Source organism: Phaenicophaeus curvirostris, chromosome 1 (assembly GCF_032191515.1).
Source record: "Phaenicophaeus curvirostris isolate KB17595 chromosome 1, BPBGC_Pcur_1.0, whole genome shotgun sequence".
NCBI classification, from domain to species: domain Eukaryota; kingdom Metazoa; phylum Chordata; class Aves; order Cuculiformes; family Cuculidae; genus Phaenicophaeus; species Phaenicophaeus curvirostris.
In genome coordinates, this window is record NC_091392.1 from 203,558,654 (window position 1) to 203,586,061 (window position 27,408).

At 43.2% G+C, this 27,408-nt stretch overlaps 2 protein-coding genes across 2 annotated transcripts in view; both read right to left on the bottom strand.

The window, feature by feature from the left end:
• Positions 1–454: 454 nt before the first annotated feature.
• Positions 455–17,893, bottom strand: ACAT1 (acetyl-CoA acetyltransferase 1). Its single transcript, XM_069883529.1, has 12 exons — positions 17,777–17,893; positions 15,890–15,937; positions 13,284–13,401; positions 12,386–12,481; positions 10,715–10,815; positions 7,711–7,854; positions 5,192–5,342; positions 4,476–4,571; positions 3,682–3,795; positions 3,221–3,285; positions 1,926–2,083; positions 455–824 (listed from the first exon to the last, which is right to left on the bottom strand). Exons 1-12 carry the CDS (start codon positions 17,837–17,839, stop codon positions 704–706), a joined length of 1,275 nt encoding a protein of 424 aa, XP_069739630.1. The 5' UTR covers positions 17,840–17,893; the 3' UTR covers positions 455–703.
• A 5,377-nt stretch (positions 17,894–23,270) lies between these two features.
• The window catches only part of CUL5 (cullin 5), a 38,112-nt gene continuing 33,974 nt past the window's right edge, over positions 23,271–27,408 (bottom strand). The window contains exon 19 of the mRNA XM_069883498.1: positions 23,271–26,907. Within this exon, the coding sequence (XP_069739599.1) occupies positions 26,713–26,907 (195 nt within the window). The 3' untranslated portion in view covers positions 23,271–26,712. The remainder of the gene's footprint in view (positions 26,908–27,408) is intronic.

A 27,408-nucleotide genomic window follows, 5' to 3' on the forward strand; every position in this document is an offset into this window, starting at 1 on the left:
TGGGAGCCCTGGGGGAGCTCCCAGTGATGAAGCAGTAGCAGTAACGCCACTCTTCTGGTCCTGAACTGGCCTCTACTTAAAAGTATATTGACTGCACCAACCATCAGTGGCTTAAATGAATAGAGAAGGAGCAGCAGCACCTTGGAGCCATGTAATACTTGCCTGGGTAAGTTCCAACACCCCTCTGTTCTAGTTTGCTTTGATGCTGCACCCCAAGCTGCAGCAAGTGTTACAGCAGGGCTCCTCTTCTGCATTAGACCTGGATTCGTGATACACAACAACATAGAAACGACCTCAGAGTGCAGTTATTTTTTCCATGAAATAATCCAGGAAAACTATGCAACAAAACTGTAAGAAAGTAGCTGCTTCAAGTAGAGCAGCACTACAGCAGTTACCAGAGTTCCTTTTCAAAGGCATTGGAGAAACCATACATCAGTAAGAAAGGAGCCACAGCTCACAAATGTTCTTTATTTTCAGATCTCAAGACATTATCATATCATGGGGCATTTTTTATTTATACTGTATAAAAAGCTTGTATGGAGTCAAAGTAAGAAAACCCTAGTTGTCTATCAATAATCAATGATGTTCTAACAAATTTTAGAACAGCAGATAAGAAGTTCATCCACTTTGATAAATAAGATGTAACAGGTACCACACATCGTCCTGATTAGAGTGTTTTAAAGGTTTCCAGCGCTACTTGGGCCTACAACTTCTCTATCAAGATTGCAGAAGCACCTCCTCCTCCATTGCAAATTCCTGCAAGACCATATTGTCCTTGTTTCAACGCATGGGCCATGTGAACAACGATTCTTGCTCCAGACATTCTAAATAAAAGAAAAAAGAACATTTATAGCTTAGTTTAAAGGAAATTCTTCATTAGAACAACCCAGGACAGTTGGCAGAATACAGAACTGATTCACCGGAGGGAAAAAAACAACACCAACAAAAAGACCAAACCAACCCTTTCAGCTACGTTTAGATAAAACACAGGTTATTAATCTCTAGCTGCAGTACTTAAACAGAAAGATCTTTATCCATACACTGAGAAAAACTCCATGTCTGAGATTCTTCCAGAAAATGAAACTGCCTCTGAAGTCAGTCTGTAATGACCAATTATGCCTACAAGCAGTAAGGCTCTTTCAAAGAAGGTAAGGAGCCTCCAACAAGACTCAAATCAACAGCAACAATTACTTTCAAACTGTTTCCTATTTGCTTACAACTAGATACCTTGCAGTAACTAATGTGACCTACCTCATGTGTGAAATCTGACTTCTAAATTCATAGAATCATAGAATGGTTTGGGTTGGGAGGGACCTTAAAGTTATCATCCAGTTCCAACCCCCCTGCTCTGGGCAGGGACACCTTCCATCAGACCAGGCTGCTCAAGGCCACATCCAACCTGGCCTTGAACACCTCCAGGGTTGGGGCAGCCACAGCTTCCCTGGGTAACCTGTGCCACTGCCTCACCACCCTCATTGTGAAGAATTTCTTCCTCATATCTACTCTAGATCTTCCTCTTTCCAATTTAAAGCCCTTTCCCCTTGTTCTGTCACTACAGGCTCTTGTCAAAAGTCCCTCCCCAGCCTTCTTGTAGCCCCCTTCAGGTATTGGAAGGCTGCTCTTTAAATGGAAACTATTTAAAGTTCCCTTCCAACCCAAACCATTTTCTCTGATTCACATGGCTATGGCAACAAACAAGCTCTTTATAAAGTAGGTGATGACTAACTGTGAAGAGAAAAATGGGATCATGCTATTTCGAAGGTGCCCTGGAATTCATTGCCTGCTTTAAGTCACTGTGTACTTGATAGTAAATTTCTGTTACCCTTCCTCCCTGCATTTAATTTGATAATAGAGCTTAATGTGCTAGCAGTGTCAAGAAAACAATGCCTCTGTGCAGAACAAAACCCAGCACTTATTTTACTTACCCTATTGGATGTCCAAGAGAGACGGCACCTCCGTTAATATTTACTTTTTGTGGATCAATACCCAGCATTTTAATATTGGCCAGCACAACAACACTGAAGGCTTCATTGATTTCCCACATGGCAATGTCTTCTTTTTTCAGGCCTGTCTCACTTAGAATCTAGAAATAATATAAATTACTGCTATGAAAAAACTAGGAAGCTCATTGCAGGAATAATTAGATCTATTTGGAATTTGGTGACTCAGGCTGCCCATAGTCTGAGTCAAGTCCACATTTTGGAACCTCCTTATTTTGTGGGAAAATGCAAAATTGAGGTAATGAAGCACAAACTTGAGTTTTCACAAAGAAGAAATGGTGAGTGTCCTATGCCAAGCGTAGGTTTCCATCACACACCAAGTCTGCTGCAGCACGAAGTACATTGAGACTGATGTATAGTGTGAGGTAACAGCGCACTCATCTTCTGTACACACTGGAGTATTGTGTCCAGTTCTGGACTCCTCAACATAAGAAGGATATGGAACTGTTGGAATGGGTCCAGAGGAGGGCATGAAGATGAGCGGAGGGCTGGAGCACCTCTGCTATGAGAACAGGCTGAGAGAGTTGGGAGTTGTTCAGCCTGGAGAAGAGAAGGCTGCAGGGAGACCTTAGAGCAGCCTTCCAGTACCAGAAGGGGGCTACAAGAAAGCTGGGAAGGGACCGTTTACACAGGCATGTAGTGACAGGACGAGGGGGAATGGCTTCACAGTGGAGAGGGGAAGAGTTAGACTAGACATTAGAAAGAAATTCTTCACAGTGGGAGTGTTGAGGCACTGGAACAGGTTGCCCAGGGAAGCTGTGAATGTCCCTTCCCTGGAAGTGTTCAAGGCCAAATTGTATGGGGAGATCAAGTGGGAGGTGTCCCTGTCCATGGCAGGTGGGTTGGAACTGGATGATCTTTAAGGTCCCTTGCAACCCAAATCATTCTATGATCCTATGATCTCCAGTTCATTTTCAAACTCATCTCTACTCGTACAGCCATATTTATTTTGCCTTTTAGGCTGCAAAGCCTCCAAAGTGTAAACAAGCCCAAAGCTGGTGAGCACCGTGTAAAAGAATATCATCTTTCAAAGTAAGTGCAAGAAATTTGTTGCTCTGAAAATCTGCATTCTGGAGTTGATCCTCTGAAAAACGTGCCCTTTGTATTTATGACATAATTATAATTTTGATCTTAATTACAAGATGATCCATGGAGGGATGAACCAATGATCCAGTACTAAGGAATTGTGTCATTTTTCAGACACTCAGTTTTAGTCGTACCTTGGGAACAGCGTATGCAGGTGCAATTGGGAAGTCAATAGGATCGACAGCAGCATCTGCAAAAGCTGTAAAAAAATCACAAAAGCCGTTGAAAGACCTTTTGGGTTTACCTGACATGATTTTTATTTTTGCAAGCAACAAACCCAGCCAAGATAGAAAAATTCTGAATATAATGAAATAGATAGAGCTGAGGTTTAGTGCCATAAGTGAGCCGTGTAACAACATTTTCAAATTTTTAATATTATTCCATATAGAAAACTCTGTTTATGATCAAAGGCCAGCTTGTACAACTGATATTTCAAGGACTGCATTGAGAATATGCAACCATAACACCTAAGGGCTCACCTTTTTTCATCCCGTGAACGTCAGACAACCAGCCAAAAAGGACTCCCAGTCTGGGCACATCCTACAGGAATATTTTTCAAGGACCACAGTCAAAGATAAGCAAAGAAAAATCTTACCTACTATCCGTGCCAATGGTTTGACTTTCAGTCTCTTGGCTGCCTCTGTAGTCATCAGCACCAACGCAGCTGCTCCATCATTCAGAGTGCTGGCATTAGCAGCTGTAACTGTGCCTAGAAAAGACAAAGCACTGTTTAAACAGAGCGGAAAGTGTGATACAGCTCAGGTATATCCCATTAACGATTTTTTTTTTTTCTTACGTTAAGCCCTTGAACATAAGGGCTCAACTACATGGTGATATCTGTTGTGCTAGGTTAACTAAAAAGGAGGGATTTTTAAATCAGTGTGATCATAAGTACAATCCCATGTATTCCTATCTTTATCAAAGTGGCAGTTTATATCACACCTTCCACACCAGCTGCACTGTGGGCAGTAACAGAGAATTCCAGCTCAAAAAGGGTAGTGAATGAGTGGCAACATTGTTGTGTTTGGGTTTTTTTTTAACAATTACAGGGAAGTAACAGGTAACTATGGAAAGGCACTCCAGTTCCCACTAAACAAGAGCTTGTACTTGCTGGAGACCAAGGTAATGGCTATTGAAGCCAATCTGATTCAGTCTTTCTAAATGAGACCTCCAAAACAGAGGTTTCCACCAGTTTAAGGTGCTTGGGCCATCTTTTAATCCAAGCCAGTTCATGCTGTTGTGAAGCATGTTTCTTTTTATCTTAGCAGACATTTAAACGTTAACAGACCACTGTTGGGCATTCAAGCCTCTTGTGAACAGTATTCTTTGCTATAACAAGATACCGTAGCACTTGGTAGAAAATTAAGCAGTTTATTTAACAATACTTACCATTTTCTTTTTGGAAAACAGCTTTCAGCTTTGGAACTTTACTAAAATCAACACGTTTGTATTCTTCATCTTCTGTTACTTCTGTATCTGGCTTTCCTGAAATGCAGATTTGGTTCAGTATTTTATAGTACAGTTCATTTTTACAACATGCTAACACAGAATTTTGCTTAAATACTGCCTTGTTTAAACAACTTATTGCAGTAGAAAAAAGGTCAATGCATGTAAAACACATGACAAGAAATGTCCTTATGATAATTGACAAAAAAATATTGCTTAATCCAATTTATTCACAGTAAATCCAATTTATAATTAGGCTTAAATCAGAATGTTCCACTTTTTGCAGTAGTAGCTACTTCTTGTATCATCTCCTGGTGGCTGAATGATAGCAACAAAGATCATATCATAGAATCATATCTTTAAGGTAATTAGAGCACAGATGTCCTCAAGCCATACTAGCTCAATTCAATAGCTTGTCTTCCACTTACATAGAAAAGGAAGACGATACAGCATGTAACATCAAAGAAATATTAAAACCCAAACCAGATCAGAGGTCACTGACTGCTGTTCCTGAGAAAGTGTGCATAACAAAGTTTTTAGCTAACCTAAAACTAATGTTCCTGAGATCTGCATGTTTAAACAACACAGTTTGCACTGAACATAATGTTACAACTTTCAACGAGAAGCACGATTCATTTTATCACACCTTCCCACAATACCTTTTTTTGAAATCGTGACAGGAACTATTTCATTTTTCAATATTCCTGAATCCCACGCTGTTTTGCTCTTTGTGTAAGAGCCTATGGCATAAGTGTCTTGTTCCTCTCGTGAAATAGTAAACTTCTTCGCTGTATTCTCAGCACAGTTGCCCTTGAAGAAAACCAGGCACGTTAGGGTAGGTATTTTTGGAGATGTGAACTACCAATGTAGCTGAAAAAAATCGACCAGCACATTCCCAGAACTGAACATAACTAATATTCAGTGTCCATTCCAAATTATGCAGTCATGATCACACAGTAACTCCTGCTTTTGGAATACGAACTCAAGATTTAGTAAATGTTTTCTGGATCCAGATTATTAAAAGCATGAAGGAACTTCCCCTACAAGTCTTTTTTTAACATTAAAAACTGGATATAAAAATAAATTTTAAAGTTCTTAGGACTGATACCTTCAGAGACTAAACAGTATTTCACATCATCTTACTGGTATTTTCACTCCACTACTAGCTTATTTATTCCAGAGGTCACAGGAACAGGTGAATACACAGGGCAATTTTACCCTTCAGGATCTGACATTGTATAAACTGCAGAAATAAAAGTACACTTGCCTTTTGTCTAATAACTAGAGTGAAATACATAGAATGAAACACTCAAATTATTTTATACCATCATAATTATGCAATCATAATTAGTTAACAACACTATCTAAATATCTGGTGACAAAAAAAGTAAAAGATACTCATGTAGCCAATCTGAAAGATTGTTCCACCTCTCATTTTTGTAAAAGACCTCAGTGAATCAACTCACAACCCTTGAGCACCGTGTTCCTCCAGTTCTTCAAACAAGCAAGTTCACTTCTATGCAGCTAAAGAACTTAAAGTCTCTATAGCACCAGCAGCTTAGTCTGTTGCCAAAGCACAGACAGGAGTAAGTTGCTAAAGCCATTGGATGGGCCTTCCTGTATATTCTCACCGTTAAAAGTTTTCCAAGCAACCTGCAGCTGCTATTATGAAGACAAAAGGGTCTGAAATATTGTCCAAATCTATTAAAATTTTGCATGTGATAAGAACTTCGGGTATAAGAAGCATGGCCAGCAAACTGATGGAGGGGATTCTCCCCCTCTACTCCACTCTCGTAGGACCCCACCTGGAGTATTGTGCCCAGTTCTGGAATCCTCAACGTATGAAGGATATGGAGCTGTTGGAATGGGTCCAAAGGTGGGCATGAAGATGATCAGAGGGCTGGAGCACCTCTGCTATGAGGACAGGCTGAGAGAAGGCTCCAGGGAGACCTTAGAGCAGCTGTCCAGTAGCTGAAGGTGGCCTACAGAAAAGCCAGGGAGGGCATTTTCCAAGGGCATGTAGTGGTAGGATGAGGGGGAATAGTTTCAAATTGGAGAGGGGAAGACTTAGATTAGACGTTAGGAAGAAATTCTTCATGCTGAGGGTGGTGAGACACAGGTTGCCCAGGGAAGCTGTGGGTGCCCCATCCCTGGAGGTGTTCAAGGCCAAGTTGGACAAAGTCTTGAGCAGCCTGGTCTGGTGGGAGGTGTCCCTGCCCATGGCAGGGGGGTTGGAACTAGATGATCTTCAAGGTCCCTTCCAACCCAAACCATTCTATCATTCCATAACCCATTCCTCAAGGTTTTTCCCAGGTACAGGAAACAGCAAAGCCACTATTTGCATTCCTATAAAAAATCCTCACACTCAAAATCCATTTTGGCTAAATGTTGGAGTGGATTTCAACCAACAGCCTACGCAGAGTGTGCCACACTGCAAAAAGAATAAATCACAGAGAAGCAGTGAGGTCTCCATCTAATATATGAATCACAGGAGAATACTCTTCCTAAGATGCTTTCCTGTACAGCAGCAAGAGCACTAAGTGACCCATCAATAATATCCTACGATTGCGAATTACCATATGCAAAGGTCAGAAATATTCACAAGCTGAAAGCAATCATTCTCTTTTCAAACTATTCTTCCCTGGCACTTATTCTTCACTATTTTCTGATCAGTTGTTTTCCAAACCCATCCTGAATTTGCAGTTGTTTGTCCAAGTTACTGTGCTGAAGGGTAGAGACATCAGCTGACTCAAACCTTCCCACAGAAGATGTGAAATATGTACATTGGAGGAGGGAGAACAAACAGAAGAGCCTGCTGAACTGCACAGAGTAGGTAACCTCAAAGACACCAAGTCACTTGACTGAAAAGAAATATAGCAGTGGCAGAATTCTTTAATATTTTGTTAAATCCCTACTCTACGCTATTCAGACTTCAATCAAAGACAACTAAAATATTAACATAAAATTTGCTACCCTGTTTTGGTCTTCTGTCTAGCCCCCTCCATTACAGCTACTATAGGAATCCTGGAAATGGAAGAATTTTTCCTCCTCCATTAATGTTATTCCTCATTTCTAGGTTTGCTACATGAAGCAGTTTCATAACAATTTATAATTTAAAGATCTTTAAAGGTGCATCAAGTCCAAGGTCAACATTTTAGTAGAGTGCCAGAATATTTACCATATGGATATGGTTGTAAGCATCTGTGAGCCCATCTTTTACTATCAGATCTTCCAGCTTTACTCCTCCATAAGGCGTTGATCCTCTGCTCATTGTATAGGGAACGTTAGACATGCTCTCCATTCCACCTGCAACCATTACGTCCTGCTCAAAGGAAACAAGTTAAAATTATTAATAACACAGTGTATTCGCTATTACTTCTTGTAGGAACAGATATTAGGAGAAGCTTAAGTGCGAATGCTTCGTATTTCTGAGGAGTCTTAGAGAAAAAGGAAAAAAGTATTTACACATTAAAAAGAAAACACCAGGAACAACAGCCGAAGACAGTTTATCCACCTTGACAGAACAACTGGACTTTGTCTCATATGTAATTTCAGAACGATGCAAGAGGAATGCTGCTGGTGCCTTTACTTCAAATGCTTCCAAGATTGTTGGACTCGATGATCCGGTGGGTCTCTTCCAACCTGGTTATTCTGTGATTCTGTGATTCTGTGATCAAATACAAGTTTTACTTTACACAGTTTCTTTTCCTGTACATTTCTCGTTTTTGTTCCCAATAGCAGCTCCATATCCCTATATAAAGTTCTGGAATTCTCAACATAAGAAGGATATGGAACTGTTGGAATGGGTCCAGAGGAGTCAGAGAAAAAGTGGTTCAGTTCAGAATAGGTTATAAATTAGATCCAGGAACAGTGACACAAGTAATAAAGAAAAGAAAGTAGGCTGGAGACAAACGGGAAAGGCAGATAAATCAGAAAGGCAGCTGAGATATGGAAGCAGCAATAGATCAGAGGAACAAGAGTCCCTGGCATTTCAATTCCATAAAAGAGAGACAGAGTTAATACCATTGTTTATATGATGATGTACACTGACTCAAGCCACTGGAAACAATCACTGACTTTCATGCCACAGATACCTCACAGTCTGCAGAGAGGAAAGCCAAACAAATACCAATCACCCCCATAATTTATACCTCTAAGAGACTAATAACTGGCCAAGTCTCTGCTCTTGCTAAGACTGGCGGCACATCATTTATGAGAGTAGGGGTTGTTCAGCCTGGAGAAGAGAGGGCTCCACAGAGACCTTAGAGCAGCTTCCAGTACCTGAAGGGGGCTACAGGAAAGCTGGGGAGGGACTTCTTAAAACGGAGTGAAAGGACGAGAAGGAATAGCTTTAAATTGGGGGTGGGGAGCGAAGATTTAGATTAGACATTAGGAAGAAACTCTTCACGATAAGAGTGGTCATGTACTTGCACAGGTTGCACAGGGAAGCAGTAGGTAGCCCCTCCCTGGAGGTGTTCAAGGCCAGGCTGGATGAGGTTTTGAGCAGCCTGGTCTGGTGGGAGACGTCCCTGCCCATGGCAGGGGGGTTGCAACTGGATGAACTTCAAGGTCCCTTCCAACCCAAACCATTCTATGATTCTACAATTAGCTCAGCTGAAAACTCCAGTTCTCTGCAGAGTTCATGGCCTGTGTCTAACAGACCAATCAAAGACACAACCACTGTCACAAAGCCATTGGATGTAAATTACTAAATCCAAATGTAGCTGTTTACACAGACATGCTGGGCTCGGTTCTAAGTCCAGTGACAAGATTTCCATTGACTTCAGTAAGCACTGGACAAAGTGCTGTTCTCTGCAGAGCAAGGCCAAGGCAATAAGTAGTTGCTTAACTCAGCTATAGTGTTATTTTCACAGAAAGGACAACAAAACATAAATCTTTTACTTTGTTATAAACAAATAAACCCCCCACAAAGTTTTTTCATGAACGACATAACTAATTTTGTAAACCAAAAATATGCATTGAACTGACAATACCATAGAACCAGGAAAGGGCCTTAAAATCATCCAGTTCCAACTCCCCCTGCTATGGGCAGGGACACCTCCCACCAGACCAGGCTGCCCAAGGCCCCATCCAATCTGGCCTTGAACACTTCCAGGGTCTGGGAATCCACAACTTCCCTGGGCAACCTGTGCCAGTGCCTAACTACCCTCAGCATGAAGAATTTCTTCGTAATGTCTAATCTAAATCTTCCCCCTTCCAATTAAAAGCCATTTTCCCTCATCCTGTCACTCCATGCCCTTGTCAAAAGTCTCTCCCCAGCTTTCCTGCAGCCCCCTTCAGGTCCTGGAAGGCCACTCTAAGGTCTCCCCAGAGCCTTCTCCTCCCAATACTGAACAATCCCAACTCTCTCAGCCTGTCTTCACAGTAGAGGTGCTCCACAACATTGTCATTTGAGAGAAAGGAAGATGCTGCCACGGCACTTTGAGTTAAAATTAAAAATAATACTGAAATGTCTTTCTTCACATTCACACTTTTCCCATACTCTTTGCTGCACAGCATTTAGTGGTTTGCTGAAGATGATGTATTCTCCCATCTTCCTGTTAAGTGATACCATTTTCCCCATCACGTAGAGAATCTTAGAACACAGTTGACAGAGATAAGGAATTCCCCTCCATCAAGCTCTTCAATGAAATCTCTTATTCAGCAACAATACATTCCACTTCTAAAAAGAGTGGAAACCTGAAACATCATTAATGTACTTGGAAACAACGTTGCTACAATATGTATTTAAATCATTTAAGCATTTGAAGTGTCTGAAAATCAGGATTAACTGTGTTTCATCAAAAACGAAGACTACAAAAATATCTTCAATATTTAAAAGCAGAAAGCTTGAAAATTCCCTCCATTATTTTTTTGGGGCAGGGTGGGAAACAAGCAGTAGAGAGAGGATGTAAATAACAACAACAAATTCATCTTATTTGCTCAGCTTTAAAAACACATCTGGCAATTTCCTAACTATAATACTTAATTTTTTTTCTGTTTTCAACCAAAACACGCCAAGGTGACTATGAGCTGCATAAGCAAAACAAAACCTCGCGAGCTAGTTTTAATTTCCCAAGTAAAAACACAGTCCCAAATCAAAGAGCACAGTCATTAACAGGACAGAATCTACAAATTAGTTGTGGGTTTTTTTTCATAAAACAGCACCGAAATTCACGTACCTGACTCCCACACATAAGGCTTTGTGCTGCCATCATGATTGATTTCATTCCTGAAGCACAGACTTTATTGACAGTTGTACAGGGAGTGCCGATTGGTAGACCTGAGTCAAAAAAGTTGTACAAACAACTGTATTATTTAAAGGGTAAGCTAACACTTTTTTCGTGTCTCAGCAATATTTCATAGAATCATAGAATGGTTTGGGTTGGAAGGGACCTTAAAGATCAACATTTCATATGGGACCAATTTTTGTCTAAGCCCAGGGTGCCCAGTTGCACCACTTAGCCTGCTGTACAATTTATCTACCCTCACCCCTAGTTACTGCCTGTCCTGGAGACTCTTGTTTCTCTCCTTCCAAGAACAGACTCACAACAGAGGAGTAAACATGTGAAGAAACCAAGAGACAGAAGATCAGGGAAGCAGGTCCAGAACTATTCCAACTCCTGACATCCCGATCCCTTCCTCCAAGAAGCGTTCTAGACCAAAAAAAGCATAAACAAGCTGTAGGATTCAGCAACTGGCAACCAAACAGACCCCACAAGTGCAGGAACTCTGAACACATGCAAAACTGAACAAGTCTAAAAGTGCTAGGCAGGTGTCAGTGTCATTCACACAGTTACTGAGTTGCTATTAAATGTTCATTACAATAGCTCTGGGCTTTGCTGTGTACAGCTTGGCTCAAGACCATTGCATCACTGCCTCTACCCTGGGTTTACTCTCTAGTATTCCTGCTCTACTAGCAACACTGAGATGGGGAAACTAGCCAGGGAAAAGAAAACAGCCATATTCATCCCTTTGCCTCACATGGAAGCAGTTCCTTCTCTTGTGAAAAATTATAGGGACAGCGCCAAGAAAGTATCCAGTTCTTCCCTGAGCCACAGACATTCCTCGAGTCACACCAAGGTACGGAATCCCATCTCCACAGCAAAGGGGATAAGAAAATAACTCCTGCATTCCAATAACATTCATGCTGCAGCTAACATTACAGAGCGAATCCTTCCAGTGACAGCTCCAGAATCCATGGGAAGATAAGCGTAATGACATACCCTTATCTGCAGTTGAAGGAACTCACTGACCCTTTATCCAATAACCCTTAATTATAATAATACGCTGAAGAAAAACAAGTCTGTTCCAAGAAAGATTCCAAAAGCAGCCCTCATCATTATCCTGGAAGCAGCAGCCTGGTCTACAATATCATCTTCTTCAGGTTCTGTAAACATCATAGGCAGGAACATACACTGTGCACATGAAAATCACTTCCTGAGGTTGCACAGTTAGGCCTGCTTACATGAGTGCAACGCATGCCCTTTGCCCATCACAGCAAAAAAAAACATACAGAGATTGCCTTGACAACAGGCTGGACACCATTCTGCTTAGACTCAAAGCTCAATAATCACAGAATCCTAGAACTGCTTGGTTGGAAGAGACCTTTGAGATCACAGAGTCCAACTGCACCTGCCCACTACTAAACCATACCCCTGAGTACCTCATCTCCCTGCCTTTCAAATACCTCCAGAGACGGGGATTCAACCACCTCCCTGGGCAGCCTCTGCCAGTGCCTGAGAACCCCTTTGGTGAAAAAAATTTTCCTGATGTCTAATCTGAACCTGGTAATCTACACTGTCTACATAACGATAGAAATCCTTTAACCCCAGAACCATGAGAATTTATACCTGCGCCCAGGACCGCTTGTCTTGTTGGAGCTTGTCCTTGTCCAGCCTGCAAGACATTGCCCATATACGCTTCTTTCACTTCTGCTGCAGGGATACCTATAAAACAAAAGCGTTTCGATTCAGGGTTCTTTGCATGGACGACGTAACCCCCTTTTACGAACCTTTCCATTGAAGCTTTCTATCAAAGACTGATGAAATGTGCCACATCCATCCTGTGTGCTAGCAGCACATTTCTGAGTCTCACTGGTCACCTCAGAAGCTCAACTTCCATGGATGGTTAAATGCACCAAACTTTCTACCTGCCACAACTATGTCTAAATAAACAATTTTGTTTGTCAGTATAACAGGTGAGCCAAGGCCACCCCTAGATGCCAACAGACAGAATGAGTCTGCTGCATCTCTTGGGTTCAAGTTCTTGTAATGTGCTGTTTCAAGAAGCCAAATTTGTAGAAAATGAACTCTCCCTTCACCAAAAAAGACTTTTGAGCTAATTTAATTCCATCAATAGATTCACAAGGGTTCCCTACAAGCATAAGTGTCCATGTGAAAAATGGGCAGGGAAAGGAATGGCCACTCGTTTCAGCAACAAGTAGCCTTTGCATCAGCTTAGGTGTGTCATAAATCTCCATCCCAGAAAAACAATTAGTATGTTTAATCAGAGTTGGATTAGCATAGATATCCGTAAGTAACATTCTGTTCCTAGAAGCAGCACTTCATGCAGATTGAAACAAAGCGCAATAGTCAACTTCACATAAATACCATTTGCAGATAAAGAATACACGGAGCACCACAGGAGCAAAAAACCCAGGACCTTCTGTTTACCATGCAGTTTAAAAAACACAGACCCATACTGAGCCACTTGTGACTGTCTTTGTCTCAAAAAAATATTTACACATACCTGCTCTGTCAATTGCTCCCTTAATTGCAATGGAACCGAGTTTAGTGGCTGGCAATGATGAAAGAGATCCTTGGAAAGACCCAATCGGTGTCCTTACAGCACTTGCTATCACCACCTCCTAAGAGAAGAAGCATAAAGTTGAAGTCAGTCTCTCTCGCATGTGCACACACATACCTGTATTTTTAAAATTTACCCATTTTTACTCTTTCACTGATATCACAGTTTCCCTTTTATCCTGCAAGCATCTCAAAGTACTAAAATGGTCTTTATTAATGCATGCAGTATGAGGAACAAACCTAAGGAGATCAGTGTGCAGCTGCAGGACTACAATCTTGGGATCATGGAGCCATGGTGGGATGGTTCCCAAGGCTGCCATGCATGTATATCGACTCTTTAGGAAGGACAGACCTGATGCTTTCGTAAGGTCATTCTCAACGATCTTGGAATGGTCACAGAAACTGTGAGAGGTGCCTGAGGGCTGCAGAAAAGCAGATGTCACTCCTATCTTCAAGAAGAGCAAGAAGAAGGACCCAGGCCTATCAGCCTCACCTTGATCCCCAGGAAGGTGACAAAACAACTAATCCTGGAAACTATTTCCAGAATCTTGAACAAGAAAATCATCAGTAGTCATCAGCATGGCTTCACCAAGGGGAAGTCATGCTCAAACAACCCTACAACCTTCTACAATGAAATGACAGGATTGGGAGAGGACAGCGGTGGACATTGTCTGCCTAGACTACAGTAAGGCTTTTGACACTGCCTCTCATAAGATCCTCACATAAAAGCTGATGAAGCATGTGTTAGATGAGCAGACAGTGAGATGCACTGAAAAGCAGCTGAACAGCTGGGCCCAGAGAGTCGGGATCAGTGGCACAAAGTCTGGTGGGAGGCCAGTAACTAGAGACGTACTCCAGGGGTCAAAACTGGATCCAGTGCTGTTTAATATCTTTAGTAACGATGCAGCTGATGGAGCAGTGTATTCTCAGCAGGTTTGCTGCTGACACAAAACTGGGAGGAGTGGCTGATATGCCAGGGTGTCACTCTGTCATCCAGCGTGACATCGACAGGCTGCTGAATGGGCCAACATGAAGCCCAACTAAGAGAAGTAGATGTCATACTTGGGGACATGGTCTAGTCATGGACTTGGCAGGGCTGAATCCATGGCTGGACTAGATGATCTTACAGGTCTTTTCCAACTGAAACCATTCTATGATTTTAAGTGCAAAGCCCTGCACCTGGGAAGGACCAACTCCAGCCACTAGTACAGGTTTGGGGCCAGCAAGATGGAAAGCAGCTTGGTGGAAAATGACCTGGGGGTCCTGGTGGGCACCAGGTTGAACACAATCCAGCAATGAGCCTTGGCGACAAAGGAGGGCTGCATTAGGCAGAGCACTGCCAGCACTTCAAGAGAGATGATCCTTCACCTCTACTCAGCACTGGCGAGGCCATAACTGCAGTATTGTGTCCAGTTCTGGGCTCCTCAGTATGACCAAGACATGGACATACTGGAGAGTCCACCAAAGGGTGAGGAAGATGATTAAAGGACTGGAGCACCTGACATACAAGCAGAAGCTGAAAGAGCTGAGACTGCTCAGCCTGGAGAAGAGAAGGCTCAGGGGCACCTCATCCACATCCATAAACACCCGAAGGGAGGTTGCAAAGAGGACAGAGCCAGGCTCTTTTCAGTGCTGCTCAGCAACAGGACCACAGGCAACAGACGCAAACTGACACACAGGAGTTACCCCTGAACATGAGGAAACACTTTTTCACTGTGAGTGTGTCTGAACACCGAAACAGGTTGCCCAGAGAGCTTGCGGAGACTCTATCCTTGGCCATATGCAAAAGCCCGGGTCCCAGCATAATGTGTAAGCAGTAGTTTAAGACATTGTACGACATTCAGCCCTATATCTAGTAGCTCAGAAAAGATCTCTTATTTTGCCTCTTAGTTTTACTGGTATGTCAACATGCTGACCTGCTAACCCTCTGAGCATTGCATAAGAATCTGACACCAAGAAGATGCACATTTCAGACCTCTACCTGCCCCAGACAGCTACTGAGAAGCAGCAATGAAAGCCTCCAACTGTGCTGGTTTCAGCAGAAGTTAGACACAAAGCTTTACATGGTCTCACCATGAGTTCTTTACTTAGAGAGACAAGCAAAGAAAGACAACACTAGAAGAAAATTAAACCAATACAAGAAAAGTTATACTTGTTTAAAGCTAACAAGGTCTGTCTGTTTCCGTAACCCCTTCTTCATCATAATCGACTTCACTGACAGTAACATACTTATCCTTATCTTTTAGGTAATAATAGCAAGTTGCAGGAAAACCTCAAAAGTATTAAGGTTTTTTTTCCAATCACAGGTAAATAGTTGAGTTAAGCTTATTTTAAACTAATTTTGTCCCATGCCACGTAACAATTAGCAAACCAAAATAAAAAAGGAAATCTGACTTTTATTTCAAGTTTTGCAGTAAAGCATGACTTGGGCACAAGTCACGTGGTCTTCAATGCAGGGTTTTTCTTGTGATAACTTCTTTAAAAATATCAGTGATTAGGAAACAAATTTAAGACAGTGACTTATTCAATCAGATGGTGCTTTATACTTACATTTAAAGTACGCTGTGATGCATAGCCACGGCTTGTATACTTCAAAGCCTGAAAAGAAGAAAGTACTCTGAATCTCATATCAAGAAAGCCAATGCCATGACATTTGAGTAATGAGCCATTTTCATACAAGTCATTATTTAAAAAAATAATATCTAGGAAACACTAGAAAAAATACTAAATTAAAAATCATAACATGCCTTTAAAAAAAAAAGTGTAGTCTAGTGCAGAGACTCATCATAACAACTGCGTTAAACTGTTTTTTGAAAAATAAATAGATAAATGTTTAAAAAGAAAAGCCAATTCCTTTTGGCCAGCTCTGCTGTGTACACTTATAACACAGGTTTAAATGCGTGAGTGAATGGTGCTATCCTGAAAAAGTTTCCTCATTCCTGCCTGCTTCTCTGGACTTCAGTTCATTCATTACTATAATTAACCTGCCTGCTTTTAAAACAGCGGTGGTTTGAGTCTACAGTTTCATTTCATTGGTTTTTCATGAATAAAAATGAGGATAAAAAAAATTCAGAATGCTATAACAGAGATGATAATTAAAAAAACCCAAACAACAAACCCAACAAAAAAGAAAAGCTAGCTGTGCTTCTGCAACAAAAGAAGCATGGCAAGCGGCTTGAGGGAGGTGATTCTCCCCCTCTTCTCTGCTCTCATGAGACCCCCACCTGGACTCCTGTGTCCATTTCTGGAATCCCCAACATTACAAGGACATAGAACTGTTGGAACGGGTCCAGAGGAGGCTGCAAAGATGATCAGAGGGCTGGAGCACCTCTGCTATGAGGACAGGCTGAGAGAGTTGGGGTTGTTCAGCCTGGAGAGGAAAAGGCACCGCACAGACCTTAGAGCAGCTTCCAGTACCCGAAGGGGCCTACAGAAAAGGTGGGGAACAATTTTTTATGAGGGCATGGAGTGATAGGACAAGGAGGAATGACTTTAAGTTGGAAGGGGCAAGATTTAGATTAGACATTAGGAAGAACTTCTTCCCTACAAGGGTGGTGGAGCACTGGCACAGGTTGTCCTGAGAAGTTGCAGACAGCCCTGCTCTGAAGCATTCAGAACCAGGCTGAATGGGGCCTTGAGCAGTCTGGTCTGTGGGATGTCTCCCTGTCCATGGCAGGGGGGTGTAATTGAATGATATTTAAGGTCCCTTCCATCCCAAACCATTCCATGAATCTAATCTTATGGCTGAGACAGGTAGCAGATGGATACAGGGCAACACATTACAGAGGAAGGAGCTGAAGAGGTGGATGAAGATTCTGGCTGGTACACATCTTTATGGCAGAATAAAAATCCCAGAAATGCTTGGTTGGAAAAGACATTTGAGACGATTGAGTCCAACCACATCTGTCCACTACTGAACGATATCCCCGAGTGCCTCATCTTTTAAACGCCTCGAGGGTTGGGGACTCAACCACCTCCCTGGGCAGCCTCTGCCAGTGCCCGAGAACCGGTTTTGTGAGGAAATTTTTCCTAATGTCCAACCTGAACCTCCCGAGGTGAACTTGAGGCCATTTCCTCCTGTCCTATGGCCTGTCACTTGGGAGAAGAGACCAGCACCACCTCCTTACAACCTCCTTTCAGGGAGCTGCTGACAGCAATAAGGTCTCCCCTCAGCCCCCTTTTCCCCGGGGTAGGAGATGGACACGGGGGCTCTGGAGGGACAAGGAAGGAGCTGAAGGGCCCGCTGAGGCGACAGGCGGTCTGGAGGCCCTGGGAAAAGCTGCCCTCAGGGTCACGCCGGGCCGAGGGGAGCGGGGAAGGCGGGAGGCGCCGCCCGCCCCGCCGCAGCCGCAGGGACGACCCTGGCCAAGTTTTTCCGCGCCCCAGGGGCTGCACGAGGGCGACGAGAGGGGAAGGGGCCCGCGCCGCCCGCCTCACCCGCAGCAGCTCCGCGGCCGGGCGCCGCCGCCACGCCAGCATCGCCGCCGCGGCCGCCGCCATGCTCGCCCCCCGTCACCTTCACCGCCGCCGCCTTCGCGCTTCCGCCCCGCGGCGGTGAAGCCCCGCCCACCGCCGGCTCCCATTGGGCCAGAGCCCCGAGGTCATCGTGAATCCTGTCCTGCTATTGGCTGAGGGGCAGGAGGGGCGGGGCCAGGACGGGGGCCGGAGGCGCAAAGGCGCGCCCATCGCCAGCTCCCATTGGTCCACGGGTGGGGGCGGTGGTGAATCCGGCCCTGCTATTGGCTGAGCGAGAAGGGGCAGAGCTGCTGGGAGGGGCGGGGTCAGGATAAGCCACGCCCCCTCCCAGCTCCCATTGGCCCAGAGCCCCGGGGAAGCCCTGAACAGAACTGGCCCCTGGTCACCCCCCACCGAGTATTGAGGGAGGAGATTCTGCCTCTCGCTTCCTGTCTTGTGAGACCTCGTCTGGTGTAACGTGTCCAGTTCTGGAATCCTCAACGTAAGAAGGATATGGAGCCGTTGGAACGGGCCCGGAAGAGGACTGCAAGGATGATCACAGGGCTGGGGCACCTTCCATACGAGGACAGGCTGAGAGAGTTGGGCTTGTTCCGCCTGGAGAAGAGAAGGCTTCAGGGAGACCTTAGAGCGACCTTCCAGTACCTGCAGGGGGCTGCAAGAGAGCCGGGGACAGACTGTCCATAAAAGCTTGTGGTGATAGGAGAGGGGCACATTTAGACTAGGCATAAGGAGGAATTTCTTCACAATGAGGGTGGTGAGGCACTGGCACAGGTTGCCCAGGGAAGCTGTGGCTGCCCCATCCCTGGAGGTGTTCAAGGCCAGGGTGGATCATAGAATATAGAATCATAGAATAACCAGGTTGGAAGAGACCCACCGGATCATCGAGTCCAACCATTCCTATCAAACACTAAACCATGTCCCTCAGCACCTCGTCCACCCGTGCCTTAAACACCTCCAGGGAAGGTGAATCAACCACCTCCCTGGGCAGCCTGTTCCAGTGCCCAATGACCCTTTCTGTGAAGAATTTTTTCCTTATGTCCAGCCTAAATCTCCCCTGGCGGAGCTTGAGGCCATTCCCTCTTGTCCTGTCCCCCATCACTTGGGAGAAGAGGCCAGCACCCTCCTCTCTACAACCTCCTTTCAGGCAGTTGTAGAGAGCAATGAGGTCTCCCCTCAGCTTCCTCTTCTCCAGGCTAAACACCCGGAGCTCTCTCAGCCGCTCCTCATAAGGCCTGTTCTCCAGCCCCTTCACCAGCTTTGTTGCTTTTCTCTGGACTCGTTCCAGAGCCTCAACATCCTTCTTGTGGTGAGGGGCCCAGAACTGAACACAGGATTCGAGGAGCGGTCTCACCAGTGCTGAGTACAGAGGGAGAAGAACCTCCCTGGACCTGCTGGTCACACCGTTTCTGATCCAAGCCAAGATGTCATTGGCCTTCTTGGCCACCTGGGCCACTGCTGGCTCATGTTCAGTCGCTGTCAACACCCCCAGGTCCCTCTCCTCCAGGCAGCTTTCTAGACAGACTTCTCCTAGTCTGTAGCACTGCACAGGGTTGTTGTGCCCCAAGTGCAGGACCCGGCATTTGGCCTTGTTAAACCTCATGCCATTGGACTCTGCCCAGCGGTCCAGCCTGTTCAGATCCCTTTGGAGCCTCCCGACCCTCCAGCAGATCGACACTTCCACCCAGCTTAGTGTCGTCCGCAAACTTGCTAAGGGTGCACTCGATGCCTTCATCCAGGTCATTGATAAAGACATTGAACAGGGCTGGACCCAGCACTGAGCCCTGGGGAACCCCACTTGTCACTGGCCTCCAGCTGGATTTCACACCATTTCCCACCACTCTCTGGGCCCGGCCATCCAACCAGTTTTCCACCCAGGAGAGCGTGCGCCTGTCCAGGCCAGAGGCTGACAGTTTCCGAAGCAGAATGCTGTGAGAAACTGTGTCAAAGGCTTTACTGAAGTCCAGCAAGATACATCCACAGCCTTTCCCTCATCCAGCAGCCAAGTCACTTCGTCATGGAAGGCGATCAGGTTAGTTTGGCAAGACCTGCCTTTTGTGAACCCGTGTTGACTGGATGGGCCTTGGGCAGCCTGGTCTGGTGGGAGGTGTCCCTGCCCATGGCAGGGGGGTTGGAACTAGATGATCTTTAAGGTACCTTCCAACTCAAACTATTCTATGATTCTACATCAACACAGCTATGCAGAGTAACACCATAGCCACAGAACAAAGAATTAGAGGTAATCGTGAAAACAGGAGTATTAATAAGATTTATGAATAGAAACCAATGTATATTGTACTTGGATGACTTATGGATGGGGGAACTATAAATTTTGTGTATTGGAAATGGCTTGATCTACGCCCCTGGAGTTTTTCAGATCCCTACATAGTGGTGGAGGTTGTACCGGTGGGGGGGCCAAAGCAACCCACCATGTCCTTTATCAGTGGTGCCAGTGACCAAAGGTAAAGAAGATAAGGAGTTAGACTGATTGCTATCCCAGATGTTATCACTCCAGGAAGGACTATAGGAGAATGAGAGAAGCGGGTCATAATCAGAGCTTCCTCTCAGCTGGTCTGAGTCCCCTACCGATGTCCACATAATATCATGGATCCAATCCCTCCAAGCACTAGAGCATCTGCAAAAACTTTACCTACAGCAACCTGGTGGAAGCATTTAAAAAACTTTATCACTGAACAGCAACCTTGTGGAAGCATTTAAAAAACTTTATCACTGAACTCTGGACAGGTCGCATAGTCCCTCACAAACTCTTACAGGATGCTAGTATTGCTCTAGACTTAAGCTTATACTCTTAGTTTATTACCTGTAATATTACAATTCTAAATGTTTAAGTGCATTTCTGGGTCCTACTCTGTTTCTGTCGGTGAATTTCATCTGGGCCACAGTGTCTTCCTTATGACATAGAATCATAGAATAACCAGGTTGGAAGAGACCCACCGGATCATCTAGTCCAACCGTTTCTATCAAACACTAAACCATGCCCCTTAGCACACCGTCCACCCGTGCCTTAAACACCTCCAGGGAAGGTGACTCAACCACCTCCCTGGGCAGCCTGTTCCAGTGCCCAATGACCCTTTCTGTGAAGAATTTTTTCCTAATGTCCAGCCTAAATCTCCCCTGGTGGAGCTTGAGGCCACATGTAACATACTTGTTTGGTGCAATAAAACCTGCATATCACGTAGGCCTGAGCTACGTTCCACCTGCCTGCTATAGAAGATGAAGGAAATTCCCACACCTCCTGCATGTCTTCACTAGTAGAAACCAATGACAGCCGTGGATGTCAAATCCTGAGCTATACATTCATAATATCAGACTGTGGTCTTAAAGACATAGAATCATTAAGGTTGGAAAAGACCTCTAAGATCATCCAGTCCAACTGTCAGCCCAACAGCACTATGCCTACTAAATCATGTCCCGAAGTGCCACATCTACATGCTTTTTGAACACCTCCAGGGATGGAGACTCCACCACTTCCCCGGGCAACCTCTTCCAATGCTTCACCGCTCTTTTGGTAAAGACATCTTTCCTAATATCCAATCTAAACCTCCCCTGGCACAGCTTGAGGCCTTTTCTTCTCATCTTCTCATCAGGGAGCAATAAGGTATCCCACCAGCCTCTTCTCCAGCATAAACAAGCACAGTTCCCTCAGCTGCTCCTCGTAAGACTTGTGCTTAGGAAAAACAGGGAAATCATGCAGAAAGAAAACCTTAGTCCATCTCTTCTCACCAAGAACAACTATAATGGGCTAATTTCAAAGCTGCCAGTTTTCAGTCTTCTAGACTATTAAAACCAACCACACTGTGCTGCTCTTCCTTGGCTCAGGAGGTAGAATTCACTTTGATTGTGTCCCAGATCCGCAGATCGAAGCAGCAGCCTACCTGCCCCCAACTGCTCTCTCTTACAATCCCATGCAGGGCTTGGAGCACCATATCCAACTGAAGTTACATTGTGGATCTCCATCACTAAATTAAATGAGGATGAAATGCAAGCACCATATCTACACCTACAGAGACATGTTTACACATAAAGCAACAAAAGAAATTAAAAAAGCCAAGTTCTTTGTTTATCCAAATAATGAAGCAGGCTTAGAGCCTTTCATACTTAGGTCAGTGTCTCTACCTAAACTGTGATCAGGTGAAACTGGTAGGAGTTGATTCAGCTAAGCAATTCCTTTGGTAAATGGCTTATTTCTAGAGGACAATTCTACCTGGAAAACCATTGTTGCAAAAGATGATGCTTTCCCCAACAGTGAAAAAAACCAACTGTTTAGAACTAATGGCAGCAGCTAGCAAAGTTCTGCCTGCAGGAGCTGCCCATTTTCAAATTACCATGAGCATGGAGTAGTCACTCAAAAATAGCTACTTATTGCATACAAATAGTTCTAACCTCTGCATATTCCAGAAAGCACAATACACTGACATTACTTGATGCACTTAAAGAAAAAAAAGGAGTTGAAACATAAAAAGAGATTCACATTGAAAGGCAAGGACAAGGAAAGAAGAAAAGCCATTACAGTAAAAGCACTCCTTCAGGCCATCAACTCTTTCCACATCACTGTTTGTTCCCTGTGGGATCAGGTACCTGAAGATCCCCATGTCACCAGTCTGATGACACCACCAGTTAATTTTCAGAGGCAGTCATAATTTCAGAGACAAATCAGCCAAAACATTCAGCAATCCAAGCCTATTCCAGTAAACTACACAGAGACAGAACCCTTTTAATGAATGACAAATTCAGGCACCCCCAGCCACACTTGTAGTGTGGCAGGCTATGATAACATTTAAATTGAAAGACTACAGCTCATCTTTAGATAGAATTTGGAAGAGTATCTAGCTCTACATGAGACATTAAGTACTTGAATAATCCTATCAAGAAAACAATAGTTTAGTTGAAAAAAAAACCATCTCCATTACTAAATCATATTCCTGAGCACCTCGTCTACCAGTCTTTTAAATGCCTCCAGGGATGGGGAATCAACCACCTCTCTAGCCAGCCTGTGCCAGTGCCCAAGAACTCTTTCGGTGAAGAAGTTTTTCCTGATGTCTAATCTGAACCTCTCCTGACACAGCTTGAGGCCATTGCCTCCTGTCCTCTCACTTGCTGCTTGGGAGAAGAGACCTCCCTACAACCTCCTTTCAGGTATTTGTAGAGAGTGATAAGGTCCCCAGTTCCCTCAGCTGTCTCTCCTAAGACCTGTGCTCAAGCCCCTTCACCAGCTTTGTTGCCCTTCTCTGGACATGCTCCAGGGCCTCAATGTCCTTCTTGTAGTAAGGGCCCAAAAGAAATCTAAGTCTTTAACTTTGTTTGGTTTTTTCCAGGAATCTGATCATAACAGGCCTTGGGACTTAGAGGCAAATTTCATACAGTGGCATTTTTCAGGAGCAGCACCTGAATTCAACTTAAAAATTTTGCAGACACCAAACTACCTTGGCTAAATGAGTAGTCTTTTATATTACATTTTTATTTTGCAAGAAAATAAATTATACAACTTAAAAAATAAAATTCAAAAATTAAGCAATACATCAAAATAGTTCAGCTGGACTGAAACTACCACCATTCAAAATTGTACAGCATCATTATCTCGGTAGTGGCACACATTCAAAATTGTAAATACCATACGTAGAGAGATATTACAACTCAGGAACTCAAGTTTGCTCAACACCCCAGACTACACATAGTGTATATGACAGGAAAGCTTTCATGTATTGTTTTATTTCACAAATATGACCTCCAAGAATTACAAAGATAGCATCCCAGTCATTTGGATGAAAATAGAAAACAGTTTGTGTTTAAGATAGCAAATCTTTCTGTAAAACTATCAAACCTTTTTGCCAATTAGTTTTAAAATTTGCATTTGACAGGACAATGGCATCCCAATGCAACTAAATGTGACAAATGAACATTCAGAACATTGATATTAAGTTTAAAAAGGTGAAAATGAGCAAGTCACATTGTCTTCTGAAAATGTAATTGCATTACAGTCATAACAAATGAAAGATAGATGATTAAAAATAGAAACTAGGGACACCAACTGTGGAAAGAGGAAAATGGAAGACTTCAGAATTGCAACTGAGATCCTCATCACGTTGTTGGGACAGAGAAAGATTTAACAGTATTTGTTAATTAAATCCACTAAGAGTGATTCCCACCCCCCCATCACCAGGTTTCATTCCATCGCTATCACCGTGGCAGTGTGTGTGTGGCAACATGTTTTTCAGATGCAGCACCTCTTTAAGCTAGGTCTTTGGACATATATATTCAGAGCTAAAAACTGCAGCTTTAAAAGTGCGTTGTTGCCATATTGCAAGTGAAGAATAGTTCATTTTCATATAGATCTGAACTCTACCCTCCCCAAAAGAACAGCTTACCCCAGTTATCTCCCTGTGCCCCAGGTGATACTAGTTTTAAGTGCATATTGGTGAAAGTGACCTGATGAAGGACGCTAAACATGATTCTGCATCTCTAACAAATTTGCTGGTGTGAGTCTCAGACTTAATAAAAAACCCGACCATTTCCAGTATGTATTTAAAGAAAAATGACCGCGTCATAGGCACATTACCAATTGTATTTCTGCATCCCAGCTGTTGAGAAATACATAGATAATGTTTAGGTTGTAGTATTTTATATTTATTGAGGGAACAGGCAGCTCCTCAGCTTTCAGCAACCTCTTGCTTCCTGCATTTACTCCGACTTCCTAAACACTTATATCCGAGATGCAGTCTCTTAAATGTCTCTCTCAAACCTAAACCAATGGCTTCAAAATCAGCATTACCCCCTTAGCAGCTCTTTCTCCATGACCATTTCAACATCTGTTTTTCTCTGGTTAAGGGTTGGAATTTTTTTACGTTGAAGAACGTGCTCAGACTGTCATGTTTTCCCACAATTATCCCAAGAGAGCATTTATTACTTTCAAGTTACAAAGACTGAAAGTCTTGCAGCACAAAGTTTTTTATTAGAATTTCATTTTCTAATGATGGAATAGTTTTATGGGTTAACTACACAGAGCACCACTTGCTTTTGATTCTGAATCACAACACCACAGGGCCAACAGAAAAGATGCAATATTTTTAAACAGCATCTGCTTTTGAGCATCAATAAAGGCATAAAACACAAGCTGTGGGACTTCAATCAATTGTTAGTGGCCAGGTCTCGATTTCTCTCCATCTCTTCTTCATGAAGACCTCACTACCCAAAACTTCTTACTCCAATAAATGTCCAAGTACGTGCTGTTCTCAGGCAGTCACACTGGTGTTTACATTAGTACTAGAGCAGGCAGCCTGTTTAAGGGTGCAAACAGCCATTCGTGTACAGCTTGCTTTGAAACCACTCTTACTTCTATGCTTTACTGCAACCACGTGAAAGCAAAACTCTCCTCTTACTTACTAGATTTTCCTTTTTGACTAAAGTTAATTGCATGCTCTTCCCCCTTTCAATCATCTAAGATGAGACCTTTAGATATTATACTTGAACTGGTTAATTAAAATAAAAATCTCACACTTGCGATTTACAGAATACTCACACAGAACTGAGTAAAGCACAACTTACCTTTTGTCCCAAGACAGGCACTCTGTTCCAGTGATTCCTGTTATCACTCCAGTACATGCTGGGACATTTCAGAGTAGCAGAGAGGCAGGCAGTGCCAAACGACTACTTCAGATGATTGAAAACAGAAGAGGTAACATTAAAAAGTTGCAATTCCTGATGTGTATTTGGCACTCTCTCTGCATACACTAAACAAGGTATTTTTCTGCAGCTTTTTACTATTTTCATTAAAATTGTATTTCCTTCCTCACCAGTTTCAAAATGAAAAGCAGAGGGTTTGTTTTTCATATAAAGATGTTGACTTCCAAGCAACAAACCAGTCCAACTGGATTAACCTTGCATGTATAGATAAAGTTACCAATGAGGAATTAGTACAGGGATCTTCAAGTGTTATTTTCTTTCTGAGGGAGCTGTGCATCAATTACTCTTTAATGCATTCAGATATACGTAGCCATACTTAAATATTTGGAATACAAATATTAAATGTACAAGGAAATACACTTAATATTTCTTTTCGGTATAACAGACCCACCCATGGAAAAGGCTTTTAGAGCAAAGTATCATTCAAGAAAGCTTTACCTTCTCAAAAAGGACTGTAGGAAATCATCTGTCCAAATAAGGTAACAAATAACATATATCCACTTGTTTATGTCAAACAATTTAAAAACAATGATCTCTTGCTTAAGGAAAAATGTCACCCATGACTTGGAATTACTTTTATGTCACTTGTGTCGATCACTGAAATCCAGTTACTAGATTGAAGCACTGCTCTAGCCAACAGGTTTTAACTGTAACAAATACATTATCAGTTCTGATGAGTGTGTTTGTGTCTCTCAAATGTTATTACATAAAAAGGATCAAAAGATGGACAGTACATTACTCTGTTGATCCAAAACACAAAAGTGAAAGTGCTACTTCTAGTCCTAATTGCATTTAAAAAAAAAAAACAAACACAAAAAAACCCAAACCCAAACTAATAGCAGTTCCTCAGTGCATGAATATTTGAATATTTTTTCCTTGTGCAAGTACTGGTCATCTAAAAACCCAAACCTGTATTCTTCCTGGTGGGTGTAAATCAAATCTACTTTAAAAAGTTCACAATGGGCTCTTCATGAATGCAAGTTTCCCACAAAACAGCATGCTGTTAAAAGTGTGCAACATGAAGGGAATGCCATCATGCTAGCTGAATGAGATTGGCAAAATATAGTCCTCTGTAAGGTAAGGCAGGGATTTTATATGTAACGAAAGTCAAAACCAGTCCTTTTGCAGCACAAACTGGTGCAGCTGTCTGTCCAAGCACCCTTCCATTTACGTTCTCAGCATCCAGCAGACTCCTCCATTTATGCCATATATATAAAGGTGTTGATATCAGACTCATCTCTTCTGATGTATTTGTGCTCTATAAGCCATTCAATTTGCTCTTTTATCATTTTCTTTTGTGGCAAGAACATGTTTTTCAATATTTCTACCAGTTCAGTCTGAAGCTGGGCATTAGTAATTTTCTTCCTCATTTTCATTATTTGGATGATAGCCTCCTGGTGGGGGACAAGAGAAAAACAATATGAAGTTTGTCAAAATGCCTGGGTGAAGTGACAAAGTGAACACAGCATTAACAGGGGGCTCCTGGTAAGGCAGGACAGCAAAGAAATCTATATTTTTCCTCAAAAATCAGATACGTGCTGCATTTCTTAGCCTAACTAGATCCTGAATTGCTTTTACAAAGGTGTTGATAAAGGAAAAGAATGAAGCACTGACAAGATGGCTTTAAATTGGAAGGGGAGGATTTAAGACTAGACAGAAGGAAGAAATTCTTCACACTAAGGGTGGTGAGACACTGGCACAGGTTGCCCAGGGAAGTTGTGGACTACTCCCCCCTGCAAGTGTTCAAGGCCAGGCTGGATGGGGCCTTGAGCAGCCTGGTCTGGTAGGAGGTATCTCTGCCCATGGCAGGGGGGTTGGAACTGGATGATCTCTAAGGTCCCTTCCAACCCAAACCATTCTATGATTCTAAGATGCAAGAGATAAGACAATTCCAG

Excerpts from the sequence above, each read along its gene's own strand:
- ACAT1 (XM_069883529.1), bottom strand. The coding sequence starts at position 17,839 with ATGGCGGCGGCCGCGGCGGCGATGCTGGCGTGGCGGCGGCGCCCGGCC. Across the intron at positions 13,402-15,889 it reads CATCACAGCGTACTTTAAAT|GAGGTGGTGATAGCAAGTGC; the intron begins GTAAGTATAAAG and ends TTCTTCTCTTAG. Across the intron at positions 3,286-3,681 it reads ACCATTGGCACGGATAGTAG|CTTTTGCAGATGCTGCTGTC; the intron begins GTAAGATTTTTC and ends ATTTTTTTACAG.